General features: G+C 48.1%; 1 protein-coding gene across 3 annotated transcripts in view; it reads left to right on the top strand.

The window, feature by feature from the left end:
- Nucleotides 1-4,396: 4,396 nt before the first annotated feature.
- LOC132815118 (transcription initiation factor TFIID subunit 4-like) overlaps nt 4,397-12,609 on the top strand; it is a 137,437-nt gene continuing 129,224 nt past the window's right edge. For 2 of the 3 annotated variants that reach the window (XM_060823898.1, XM_060823896.1), the window contains exons 1-3: nt 4,397-5,127; nt 10,904-11,058; nt 11,503-11,616. In XM_060823898.1, the coding sequence (XP_060679881.1) occupies nt 4,563-5,127; nt 10,904-11,058; nt 11,503-11,616 (834 nt within the window). In that variant the 5' untranslated portion in view covers nt 4,397-4,562. Of the gene's footprint in view, nt 5,128-6,379; nt 6,444-10,903; nt 11,059-11,502; nt 11,617-12,609 lie in introns of those variants that run through there. The other variant, XM_060823899.1, reaches the window with a different exon arrangement.

Below are 12,609 nucleotides of genomic sequence, written 5' to 3'. Positions count from 1 at the left end.
TTGAAATTTTAATTTGTATTCATTTAGCAATACCTTTTGCAATCTGATAGTTGCAAAATTAGAAGAGCAGATAAACCAGCAAAAGGTAGAAACCATCCTGTGTTAAAAGGCTCTGCTACTTTTAAAAGCATTGTGTCAAGTGGTCTGAAATGATAGTGAAAGGATGTTGCCAGGGTTGGAGGATTTGAGCTATAGGGAGAGGATGAACAGGCTGGGGCTGTTTTCCCTGGATCATCCGAGGCTGAGGGGTGACCTTATAGAGGTTTACAAAATTATGAGGGGCATGGATAGGATAAATAGACAGTCTTTCTTTTTGCTTGGGGCCAGGAAGTCCAGAACTAGAGGGCATAGGTTTAGGGTGAGAGGGGAAAGATATAAAAGGGACCTAAGGGGCAAGAGGATAGTACGTGTATGGAATGAGCTGCCAGAGGAGGTGGTGGAGACTGGTTTGCCTCTTGAATGTTGCAATTATTTGGATGGGTATATGAATAGGAAGGGTTTGGAGGGATATGGGCCGGGTGCTGGCAGGTGGGACTAGATTGAGTTGGGATTCAAAGTTTGTGAGAAGATTTGTAGCTCGGGTGCTCATTGTTGTGGTTCTGTTCGCCGAGCTGGGAATTTGTGTTGCAGACAGGGGACGAAATGTCTGCAACACAAATTCCTGGCTCGGCAAACAGAACCACAATATTGGGATGGGATATCTGGTCGGCATGGACGGGTTGAACTGTGAAAGGTCTGTTTCCATGCTGTACATCTCTATGACTTTGTGCCAGACTATCCCTGCACAAACTGATTTGTTTTTGGTAGGGGTTAGACTTTGAGCATTTGCAAATGCATGACCATGCACTTGCACTTCGGCAAGTAAAAAAAGACAGGAGGAGTCTGCTCCACTGTTCGATAGGGTTGTGGCTGATCGGACATTCAGTAGCACTGATGATGTTCCCTAGCCAGGGAACGAAACGTTTGCAGCAAAAACTTCCAGCTCGGCGAACAGAACCACAACAAATTATTTCATATCCCTGAGTTTAAAAACTTTTATCTCTCCTCAAACTTGCTTTATTGGCAGATCATTTACAAAGAACCATAGAAATTGGGAACAGGAATGGGCCATTCAACCCTTTAAATCTGCTGCATCATTTAATATGATTATAGTTGACCATTGTGCATAATAGAGGTAAAAAAAATATAACTGCAGATGCTGGACACCAGATTCTGGATTAGTGATGCTGGCGAAGCACAGCAGTTCAGGCAGCATCCAAGGAGCAGTAAAATCGACGTTTCGAGCAAAAGCCCTTCATCAGGAATAAGGGCAGAGAGCCTGAAGCGTGGAGAGATAAGCTAGAGGAGGGTGGGGGTTGGGAGAAAGTAGCATAGAATATAATAGGTGAGTGGGGGAGGGGATGAAGGTGATAGGTCAGGGAGGAGAGGGTGGAGTGGATAGGTGGAAAAGGAGATAGGCAGGTAGGGCAAGTCATGGGGACAGGGCTGAGCTGGCAGTTTGGAACTAGGTTGAGGTCAGGCAAGGGGAAATGAGGAAACTGTTGAAGTCCACATTGATGCCCTGGGGTTGAAGTGTTTTGAGGCAGAAGATGAAGCGTTCTTCTTCCAGGCATCTGGTGGTGAGGGAGTGGCAGTGAAGGAGGCCCAGGACCTCCATGTCCTCGGCAGAGTGGGAGGGGGAGTTGAAATGTTGGGCCACGGGGTGGTGTGGTTGATTGGTGCGGGTGTCCCGGAGATGTTCCCTAAAGTGCTCTGCTAGAAGGCGTCCAGTCTCCCCAATGTAGAGGAGACCGCATCGGGAGCAACGGATACAATAAATTATATTAGTGGATGTGCAGGTAAAACTTTGATGGATGTGGAAGGCTCCTTTCGGGCCTTGGATAGAGGTGAGGGAGGAGGTGTGGGCGCAGGTTTTACAGTTCCTGTGGTGGCAGGGGAAGGTGCCAGGATGGGAGGGTGGGTTGTAGGGGGGCATGGATCTGACCAGGTAGGCACGGAGAGAACGGTCTTTGCGGAAGGTGGAAAGGGGTGGGGAGGGAAATATATCCCTGGTGGTGGGAAATGTTGGATGATTTGGTTTATGCAAAGGTTGGTAGGTGAGCACCAGGGGCGTTCTGTCCTTGTTACGGTTGGAGGGGTGAGGTCTGATGTATGGGATGTGGACGAGATGCGTTGGAGGGCATTTTTAACCACGTGGGAAGGGAAATTGCGGTCTCTAAAGAAGGAGGCCATCTGGTGGGTTCTGTGATGGAACTGGTCCTCCTGGGAGCAGATGAGGCGGAGGAATTGGGAATACGGGATGGCATTTTTGCAAGAGGTAGGGTGGGAAGAGGTGTAATCCAGGTAGCTGTGGGAGTCGGTGAGTTTGTGAGGAATGTCAGTGTCAAGTCGGTCATTATTAATGGAGATGGAGAGGACCAGGAAGGGGGGGGAGGTATCAGAGATGGTCCAGGTAAATTTTGAGGTCAGGGTGGAATGTGTTGAAGTTGATGAATTGCTCAACCTCCTCGCGGGAGCTAATGCAGCGGAGGAAGTGGTGGGGAGTGGTGCTGGTGTAATTACGGAAGATCAACTGTTCTATGTAGCTGACAAAGAGACAGACATAGCTGGGGCCCATATGTGTGCCCATGGCTACCCTTTTGGCCTGGAGGAAGTGGGAGGATTCGAACGAGAAATCGTTAAGGGTGAGGACCAGTTCGGCGAAACGAATGAGTGTGTCAGTGGAAGGGTACTGTTGGGGACGTTTGGAGAGGGGAAAAAAAAACGGAGGGCTTGGAGGCCCTGATCATGGCGAATGGAGATGTAGAGGGATTGGATATCCGTGGTGAAGATGAGGCATTGGGGGCTGGGGAAACGGAAGTCTTGGAGGAGGTGGAAGGTGGGGGTGATGTCTCGAATGTATGTGTGGAGTTCCTGGACTGGGGGGGATAGGACGGTGTCGAGGTAGGTAGAGATGAGTTCAGTGGGGCAGGAGCATGCTGAGACAATGGGTCGGCCAGCGTGGTCAGGCTTGTGGATCTTGGGAAGGAGGTAGAACCGGGCAGTGCGGGGTTCCCGGACTGAGGTTGGAAGCTGTGGGTGAGATGAGGTTCTGTATGGTCTGGGAGATGATGGTTTGGTGATTGGGGTCATGGTTGAGGGGAACGGTAGGAAGAGGTGTCCTCGAGTTGGCATTTGACTTCAGCGGTGTAGAGGTCAGTGCACCAGACTACCACTGCACCCCTTTTATCTGCTGGCTTAATGGCGAGGTTGGGATTGGAGCACTGTGCGTTGTGAGGGTGAGAGGTTGGAGTAGGGGAGAGGGATAGACAGGTTCAGGTGATGGTGAGGTTGGGATTGGAGTAGCATTCAACCCGAAACATTGAACTCTTTTTCTCTCTGAGATTGGCATTCTCTGTTAATTTAAACCTGTACTCTCTTATTCCCCTTTTTCTCGTCACCTCTTGACCCACTACCACCCTAATTGCCTTCAGGTCCATGAATCCACATGTACCCCACTTACTCCACCACTGCCTTCAAGCAGGGGCGTGGCTCACTGTGGCCCCACCTTTCGGACACACCACCTTGACGGAACAACGCATGCGTATTTGCGGAGGAAGGGAGGTTGAGTGATGTCGACGCATGCGCATTCAGCATTCGTACGGCAGCAGTGACGGCAATGCATGCGCAATCGGCATCCGCACAGCAGGAACGGCAGCAAAACATGTGATGAAGGGCTTTTGCCCGAAACGTTGGTTTTCCTGCTCCTCGGATGCTGCCTCGCCTGCCGTGCTTTTGCAGCACCACTCTAATCTAGACTGCGGTTTCCTGCATCTGCAGTCCTTGTTTATACCTAGCAAAGCACGTGATTCACTATTCACACGACATTAGCGGGCGGAGAGTGACAGCAAGACATGCGCATTCACTCTCCACACGGCATGGGTAGGCGGAGATTGACGGCAAAGCATGCGCATTCACTCTCCACACGGCATGGGTAGGCGGAGATTGACGGCAAAGCATGCGCATTCACTCTCCACACGGCATGGGTAGGCGGAGATTGACGGCAAAGCATGCGCATTTGCTCTCCGCCCAGCATGGGTAGGCGGAGATTGACGGCAAAGCATGCGCATTCACTCTCCACACGGCATGGGTAGGCGGAGATTGACGGCAAAGCATGCGCATTCACTCTCCACACGGCATGGGTAGGCGGAGATTGACGGCAAAGCATGCGCATTCACTCTCCACACGGCATGGGTAGGCGGAGATTGACGGCAAAGCATGCGCATTCACTCTCCACACGGCATGGGATGTTTACCTGTGCGTGCGCCATATTCTTCATCACGGCAGGCCCGTGATCCGCGCCTGCGCACTTCAAGGCGGTAGCGTCATTTTAAAGATGGCGGCGCCGGCGCGGCGGTTGCTTTGAGGGAAGAAGCCGAGAGGCTATGGCGGCGACCGCAGGCTCGGCCCTGTCCGTGTCCCTGACCGTCCGGCAGGGAGAGCGAGCGGGTACCGAGTGACCCCGGCTGGTGGGTGGGGAGGCCAGACAGGAGGCCCCTCACCCTCTCTCTCTCTCTTCCCTCATGCCGACCCCGAATGTCCCGCGGCGAGAGGCGGAGAGCGGCGGCGGCGGCCTCCCCGTCCCGGCCTCCTCCACCCCCTCCAACAACAACAACGACAGTTCCCAGGCCGGCTCATGCCCACCGCCGCCTCAGAACGGGCCTGGGCCCGAGCCCGGTCCAGCGGGGACACCGGCCAGCTCTTCACCCGCCGCCTCCCTTCCCCAGCCCCAGCCGCAGCCGCCGGTCCCGGCTCCCTCTCCTGCACCGACCCCTCTCCGAGTCATGCCGCTACCCGAACGTCAAAATCAGGCCGGGCCCCAACCCGCTCCTCAGCCCCGGCCCCTCTCAGGAGGAGGAGGAGGAGGCGGCGGGATGCCTCCCTCCCCGGCGTTGATGAAGACCGCGGCGGTAACCACCAGCACGGCGGCAGCTGCAGCAGCAGCAGCAACCGGGAGCCCGCTCCCAGCCTCCAGGGCTCCTACTGTCACCGTCCAAAGGATCAGCGTCTCTTCCCCGCACATCAAAACCTCTGCCCCGCTCAACCAGGTCACAGTCCCCCTCCTGCAGAACCTCCAGGTGCCAGCAGGTAAGGGAAGAGTAAATGAGTCTGGGCACTGTATTTGTGTAAGTGAAAATGATCTCTGAACGCGCTTCAGCACAGTACTGTCCTCAGCACGTGGCTGCAAGGGGGTGTGTGCGTCTTGCACATGGCTCTAAATCTCTATCCCCTCCCCCTAACTCAACGTGAAGTCTTTGGTGCAAGTCTGCAGCTTTTAAAACGAAAATAAAACACACCATTTCTACCTTCTATAACCAAATCGAGTTGCCAAACCTGACCTTGTAATCTGTGGCTTATGCGGTCATTTTTGTTTTTACTTCTATGTGATATTAGGGCTGACAGGTTTTCTAGCTACGATTTGGATTTCCTGTAACATTCTTAATGTTTGAAGTTGCCTGGAGAGAAGAGTTAGTGAACTTTTCTCACTGAATTGTATTTTGGATATGTTAAGACTGTATAAAGGTAGGATTTAAGGAATGAACTGATTGCCTTATGAGGAACGGTTTGACGTGCTAGGCTTGTATTATCTGAAGTCCGAGGTAACTTGATTGCAAAATAGAAGGGCTTATGCTCGAAACGTCGAATTCCCTATTCCTGAGATGCTGCCTGGCCTGCTGTGCTTTGACCAGCAACACATTTTCAGCCGGAATCCCTGCCAGACTGATGAACACACACTTAGGAATGTTATCCCATGTTGTGGTGTAATTTTCAAGATCTGACATAGAAACATTTCCTTGATATTGTGTTGTATCTCAATTTGTGTACAAGTCAAGTTGCAAAAGGACTTCAGAACAGAACCAATTCACAATCTAGGGAACAGCTTTCATAAGATCCTGGGAGTTCTTGACTGGCTGGATGGGGAAAGGATATTTTCATTATGGGAGAATCTAAACTCAGGATCATAATTAGAAAAATAACCACTCACCCACTTAAAACAAGGATGAGGAAGCTTTCTTAGCGTTTTGAATCCTAAGAATTCTCTTCCTGGAAAGGGAGTGGATACATAAACTATAAATATCTTTAAGGCAGAAATAACTAGATTACCAATGAGAAGAAAGATTATCAGGGGTATGTAGGAATGTAGAATTGAGATTAAAGTCAGATCAGCCATGAACTGTTGAATGAACTGAGTGCCCCTCTCTTGCAACTTGCTCATGTGAATGTCTTGAGGGAGATTTAAGGATTCCCTTGAACCTGGAGCTGAGATGGTTGAAGATGCAGCTAGCAGCCAGCATTTTGGAAGGGGTTCAGGACTATTAGTGATTTGAAGAAGGGAAGAGTGAGACCCACAGCTTGATTCATGTGTGTGGGAAGTGGTCGATGTTGCACTCGGTGCAGTTGAGGTGAGTGGTCTTGGGGTTTGTGTTAATGTAGCAGCTTGTCGAGGGTAGGCATTTCAAACTGAATCGTTTTGGAATGGATGGGTATTCATGTACAGGACTGATGGAACGGAGGACTTAAATGTACACCTTAGTTGTTTACAGAAGCAGGTTTACTGGGCCTGAGTACCCCTGCCTAAATCACAGCATTTTCTGTAGTTGTCACAAGCCCATACTGCATCCTTAGGGGGCTGAGTTAGAAGGCCCAGGTTTAAGTCTAACCTGCACCAGAGTGGCTGATCAAAACGCATCGGAACAAGTCGCTTAGAAAATATCTATCATGTTTCATTCAAACATCATTCAGTTTCCCTTTAGAGTAATGAGCAGTGCCTGGGCCATGGCCTTTTGTACAGTAAAAACATGAAACCTTTTCTTTATCGGTATGGATGCTTCTGATTGAAAGCTGAAAATTGGCTGTTGATGCTGAACTTTTTTCAACCGTGTTTTGGGGGCAGATGTTTTACACCAAGGCAACTTTGCTTGCGGGCAGCACGGTGGCTCAGTGGTTAGCACTGCTGCCTCACAGCACCAGGGTCCCAGGTTCGATTCCAGTTTCAGGCGACTGTCTGTGTGGAGTTTGCACGTTCTCCCCGTGGGTCTCCTCCGGGTGCTCCGGTTCCTCCCACAGTCCAAAGATATGCAGGTCAGGTGAATTGGTTGTGCTAAATTGCCCATCGTGAAAGGTTCTTTAGTCAGGGGGAAATGGGTCTGGGTGGGTTACTCTTTGGAGGGTTGGTGTGGACTTGTTGGGACCTGTTTCCACACTGTAGGTAATCTAATTTAATCTAATAATTGTAATAAGCAGACAGTCTTATAGGAAGCTACGCAACACAAACTCTGATGTGGAGGGTAAAGTAAGATTGCAGCTATTTGACTTGAAGATTGAGTTTTCATTGCAGCATATATGAGATTAAACTTGCAATGTAACAGCGTCAGTCTCTTTCAAGATCATGGTGCTGTATCCGGGTACCACTGCTCTTTGTAGTTTTTCTCCATGCTGCTATCATATATTTGGTAATCGCGCTAAACAGCATGATTATGATCTACCTAGGGGAGCTAAGCGTCACTGGACGTTGATTCTGCGGGTCCTTGTGAGACTGATGCGCTCAATCTGAGAGCTGCATCTCTGACCACACATTTGGCAGGTAATTCCTGGGGGTGCTGCTGCTGTATACTGAGTGACTCAATTGAGTGTATCTACCTGCACTTCAGAACTGGTAGCTTCTGTTCTCTGGAAGCCAAATTCAGCAATAGGTTTGTCAAGGCCAGAGCTGTCGTTTTTAAAGTTGAGATTGAGTGTGAACTGACACAAGTTAACTGAAATGCAAAGTTCAGTGTATGCCAGGCATGTGTTCTCAGTACCCACCTTTCCAGCAGTGAGACATGGATGACTTCTTAACTGCAAGAAAAGCAAAAGTATCTCAAACCTGTTCTGCCTCCGACTAAGACAAGATATCTCATGTCGGGGTGGGGGTGCTGAATGTGGAACTTGACCAATGTGTAGGGTGTTTTTTTAAATTTATTCATGGGATGATGGTATTGCTGGCCAGTCTAGCATTTATTGGTCATCCCAAGTTCCTCTTGAGAAGGTGGTGGTGAGCTGTCTGCTTGAAGTTTGTTGTAGTGCTGTTAGGGAATGAATCGCAGGGTTTTTGACCCAGCGACAGTGAAAGAATGGCTTTCACTATGGTGAGTCACTATGGTGAGTAGCTTGGGGGGGAACTTCCAGGGGGTGGTTCCCATGTATCTGCTGCCCTTGTCCTTCCAGATGGTAGTGGTCGTGAGTTAGAAGATGCTGACTATGTGTCTTTGTGTGGTTGTGACTGGGTCAGCGGCAACACTGTGAGCTGAATGTATTGCCAAAGTCATGTTCTCAAGATGATTCCCCTGCTATTAGCGTATTTTAATGATCTAAGTGCATATATATATGAGCTATGATCACTAAGTTTGCAAATGACATGAAAATTGGTGATGTGTTAAATATTGCGGAGGAGAGCTTTGGATTACAGGATGATACAAATGGGCTGACCGATGGTTTGTACAGTTGCAAATGTAGTTTGATCCTGAAAAATAGGAGGTGATGTATTTTTGGAGGACTGACAAGGCAAGGATGAGCACATTGAATGGCACGATTCTAGAATGTACAAAGGATGAGAGGGACTGTGTGTGTGTGTTCATAGATATTTGAAGGTAGCAGGATAGTTAGATACAGTGGTTAAGAAGGTATGTGGGATACTTGCCTTGAATAGTTAAGACATTGAGTACAATTGCAAGGGGGTAATGATGGAGCTGTGTCTGATGTTAGTTAGGCAGCAGTTGAAGTACTGTGTGTAATTCTGGTCACCACATTAGAAGAAGGATATGATTGCATTAGAGAAGGTATAAAACAGGTCCACCAGGATGCTGCCTGGGCTGGAGTGTTTCAGTTAGTTGTTTTTCTAAGACAGCAAAGGCTGAGGATGGATTTTATTGAAGTGTGCAAAGCTCTGAGGGGTGTATATAGGGACAAACTTGATCCCTTTTAGAGAAGTCAGTAACTGAGAGTACAGTTGTAAGGGAAGGAGCAGATTTAGAGGCAATTTGTGGAAATGGGTTTTCATCTAGAATGTCTGGGTACCTGGAACTTATCGAAAATGATGGGGGGAAGGCAGGAACCCTTGGCATTTAAGATTAGCACTTAAAATGCCATAGCATTTCGGCTATGAGTCAAGTGCTAGGGAATGGGATTAGAATAGAGTAGTGTGTGAACGCAGGCTTAAATATGAACTCCATTAAATCAAAACAAGGCGCTCAGCAAGTCTGTCAGCATCTGTGGAGAAAGAACCAGTTCATTTCAAATCAAACAGGATTGTGTTTCACCTTTTAAAAGAATGCAAAATCTTGATAGGAGATGGAGAGATTTTTTTAAAAGTTATGGCAGAAGCCTGTCTGCTGTGAATCTTTATTCTGTAAGGAAACTGCAGAACTCGGTAGCTTGATGCATGTTTCCTGTCTTGTTATTTTGAGCTGCAGCTCATAACTGAGTAATCTGAGCACATTGAGCTTTAAGAATGTCCTGTTATTGACAGCCACCAAAGGGACTTGTTATGTCCACACGATAAAGCAGTTGATATTGGTTTGTTTATGGCATCATTATTGGCGCAAATTATATCATCGTGTCACTTGCTCTTCACTTTCTTGTTGGAGTCATGACTTCCCACCTGGATTTTCTCCAGAGCAGAACAAAATGTGCTAAACGCCTGATCATTAAAATTGTTTAACAAACAGCTACCATCAAAATATGATAGGAAATTAAAGTAGTCTCCTGTTTCTAACTCCCCTCTGAGGCAATTACGTTTGCAATTTTTCATTTTCGACAGAATTGTTATTAAGTGAAAATTGATTCAGTTTGCTGCTGTTTTGGGTGCAGTGTTCACTGACACACTGAGCAGTACAACTTGGGATTTTGGATTTCAAACCTGGTTCAAACTACTTGATGAATTGACCTCAATCACGTGTTATTTAGGGGGATTCCTCTGCAAATGTGCTTAAGGTTTACTCAGGATCCATTCAGGGACAGAAACTAGTGACCTCTCAAGTGGTGGTGTTGATGGTGAGGAGTGGACACTGATTCGTCTTCTTACTTCACCCAGTTACCGCTGGGATTTGCCACTGAAATTTAGACTTGTGAAAGATGCCCACATGGAAGATCTTCTGAAGAATGGATGAGTCAGGTGTGCATTGCCCGTGTTTCTGCTTACTTTGTACTGTCAGCAGTGGCTCATCCTGCTCCTTGGATGCTGCCTGACCTGCTGTGCTTTTCCAGCACCACTCTAATCTTGACTCTGATCTCCAGACCTCACTTTCACCTCGGTAACACGCTTGCCTTGGAATCAAGAAGTTTTGGGTTCGAGTCCCTCCACGTCAATCCCTCGGGTCATGACACTTTGTATGAAGCAGAGCAGAGAGTTCTCCACACAGGCTGGCCAATACATGGCCTTCAACAGATTGTTTAATTGTTATTACATTGTTGTTTGTGGGAGCTTGCTGTGCAGATTTGTTACAGCGTCTCCTTCATTGGAATAGTGAAGTAGGGTATTTTGTCAATAATAGTGTTTGGGGCATCCTAAGATTATCACAGTAAATGAGTGTTTCTCATTACAATGAGAACCAAAATTGAGAATCTCTTGCTGGCAGTTTCTGCGGTGAGTGATAATCTGCGACCCTCAGTGGCCATTCTTGAAATTCATGAACATTGTGGATTTTGGGATCAGATTTGCCATTACAGCAGATACCTGGGTTCCTTTCCTGCTTGGGGTGAGCTAATGTTACAATGATGCTGGTGTGTACTTGAAAGAACCCAACGTGCAATTAAGTCAATTTTCAGTGGTCAAATACAGTTTTGTTTAAAGTGTCGTTCTGAGGCTTTGTCTGTTTCTTTACAGGCATGGTGCTTGTTCGAAGTGACAGTGGACAGTTAGTGTTAGTTCCACAGAAAGTCATTGCTCAAGCCCAGGCTAAAGCCCGAGCACAAGGCGCTGGAAACATCTCATCTGCAGTATCTACTGGCACACCCTCAGTCCGAATTTCTACCGTACAGGTAAGGGAGTGTTTGCGTTTATGGCAGTCATCTTAAATTGTGGGACCCATTGGCTTAGTTACAGCATCACTGGCCCTGTGGTGCAGAGGCCAAGACTAAAGCTGTGGGCACTGCTTCAAGTCTTGTCACAGCAACTAGGGGAGTTTAAATTTCGGTGAATGAAAACATGGGTGGGACAAAACACCTGGTTCACTAATATCCTTCGCGGAGGGAAATCTAGCATCCCTACCTGGTCCAGCCAGTGTGACTCCAGATCCACAGCAATGTGATTGGCTTTTAATTGCTGTCTGAAATAGTCCAGCAAGCAAACTCTGTTCAAGGGCATGTAGGGATGGGCAGCAAATGTAATGCTCACACCTCATACAAGATGTAAATTTTGTTTTTTTTTCCTTCCTTTTTTGTGCCTTTTGAATATTTTGTCTTTTGGTGGATTTGTAATACTAGGCAACTGGGACCCAGAGGATTCCCAATCAAGTGAAAACCTCTACCCAGCAAATGAACCAATTCCAAGCTGGAGGCCAGACAAATGCTGCACCACAACGCATCACAGTCGTGCAGGTGAGAGATTTTTTAGGAGACAAATGTCATGTGAAGTGGTTAAAGTAATAGGAGCAGCAAGATTTCTGTAAAAACAATGACTGCAGATGCTGGAAACCAGATTCTGAATCAGTGGTGCTGGAAGAGCACAGCAGTTCAGGCAGCATTCGAAGTGCAGCAAAATCGATGTTTCGGGCAAAAGCCCTTCATCAGGAATAAAGGCAGTGAGCCTGAAGCGTGGAGAGATAAGCTAGAGGAGGGTGGGGTGGGGAGAAAGTAGCGTAGAGTACAATGGGTGAGTGGGGGAGGAGATGAAGGTGATAAGGTGAGGTGGGGGAAGGGGAAATGCGGAAGATGAGGCGTTCTTCCTCCAGGCGTCTGGTGGTGAAGGAGCGGCGGTGAAGGAGGCCCAGGACCTCCATGACCTCAGCAGAGTGGGAGGGGAGAGTTGAAATGTTGGGCCACAGGGCGGTGTGGTTGATTGGTGTAGGTGTCCCGGAGATGTTCCCTAAAGCGCTCTGTTAGGCGGCGCCCAGTCTCCCCAATGTAGAGGAGACCGCAACGGATACAATAAATGATATTAGTGGATGTGCAGGTAAAACTTTGATGGATGTTGAAGGCTCCTTTAGGGCCTTGGATAGAGATGAGGGAGGAGGTGTGGGCACAGGTTTTACAGTTCCTGAGGTGGCAGGGGAAAGTGCCAGGATGGGAGGGTGGGTTTCCAGCACCACTGATCCAGCAAGATTTAGGGCCTTGTCTGCCATTGAATAAGCCTATAACTGATCTACCTCAACTCCACCATCTCGCACTATGTCCACATTCCTTAATTTCCAAGTATCCAATCAATCTCTGTGAGCAGGTCTCTTTTGTATTGTGGTCGTGACCCTTCCTCTGAACCAGGTGGCTTGGGTTCAAGACCCAGATGCTGCAGAGGTGTGTAGTAGCATCATTCAACAGGTTAATTTAGAGTACTGCAGCAGAAGCTAGGTTCTATAGCTCAATGTTTAGAACATT

The sequence above is a fragment of the Hemiscyllium ocellatum genome, chromosome 4 (genome assembly GCF_020745735.1).
Source record: "Hemiscyllium ocellatum isolate sHemOce1 chromosome 4, sHemOce1.pat.X.cur, whole genome shotgun sequence".
In the NCBI taxonomy this organism is placed as follows: domain Eukaryota; kingdom Metazoa; phylum Chordata; class Chondrichthyes; order Orectolobiformes; family Hemiscylliidae; genus Hemiscyllium; species Hemiscyllium ocellatum.
This window is presented reverse-complemented; position numbering and strand designations above follow the sequence as displayed.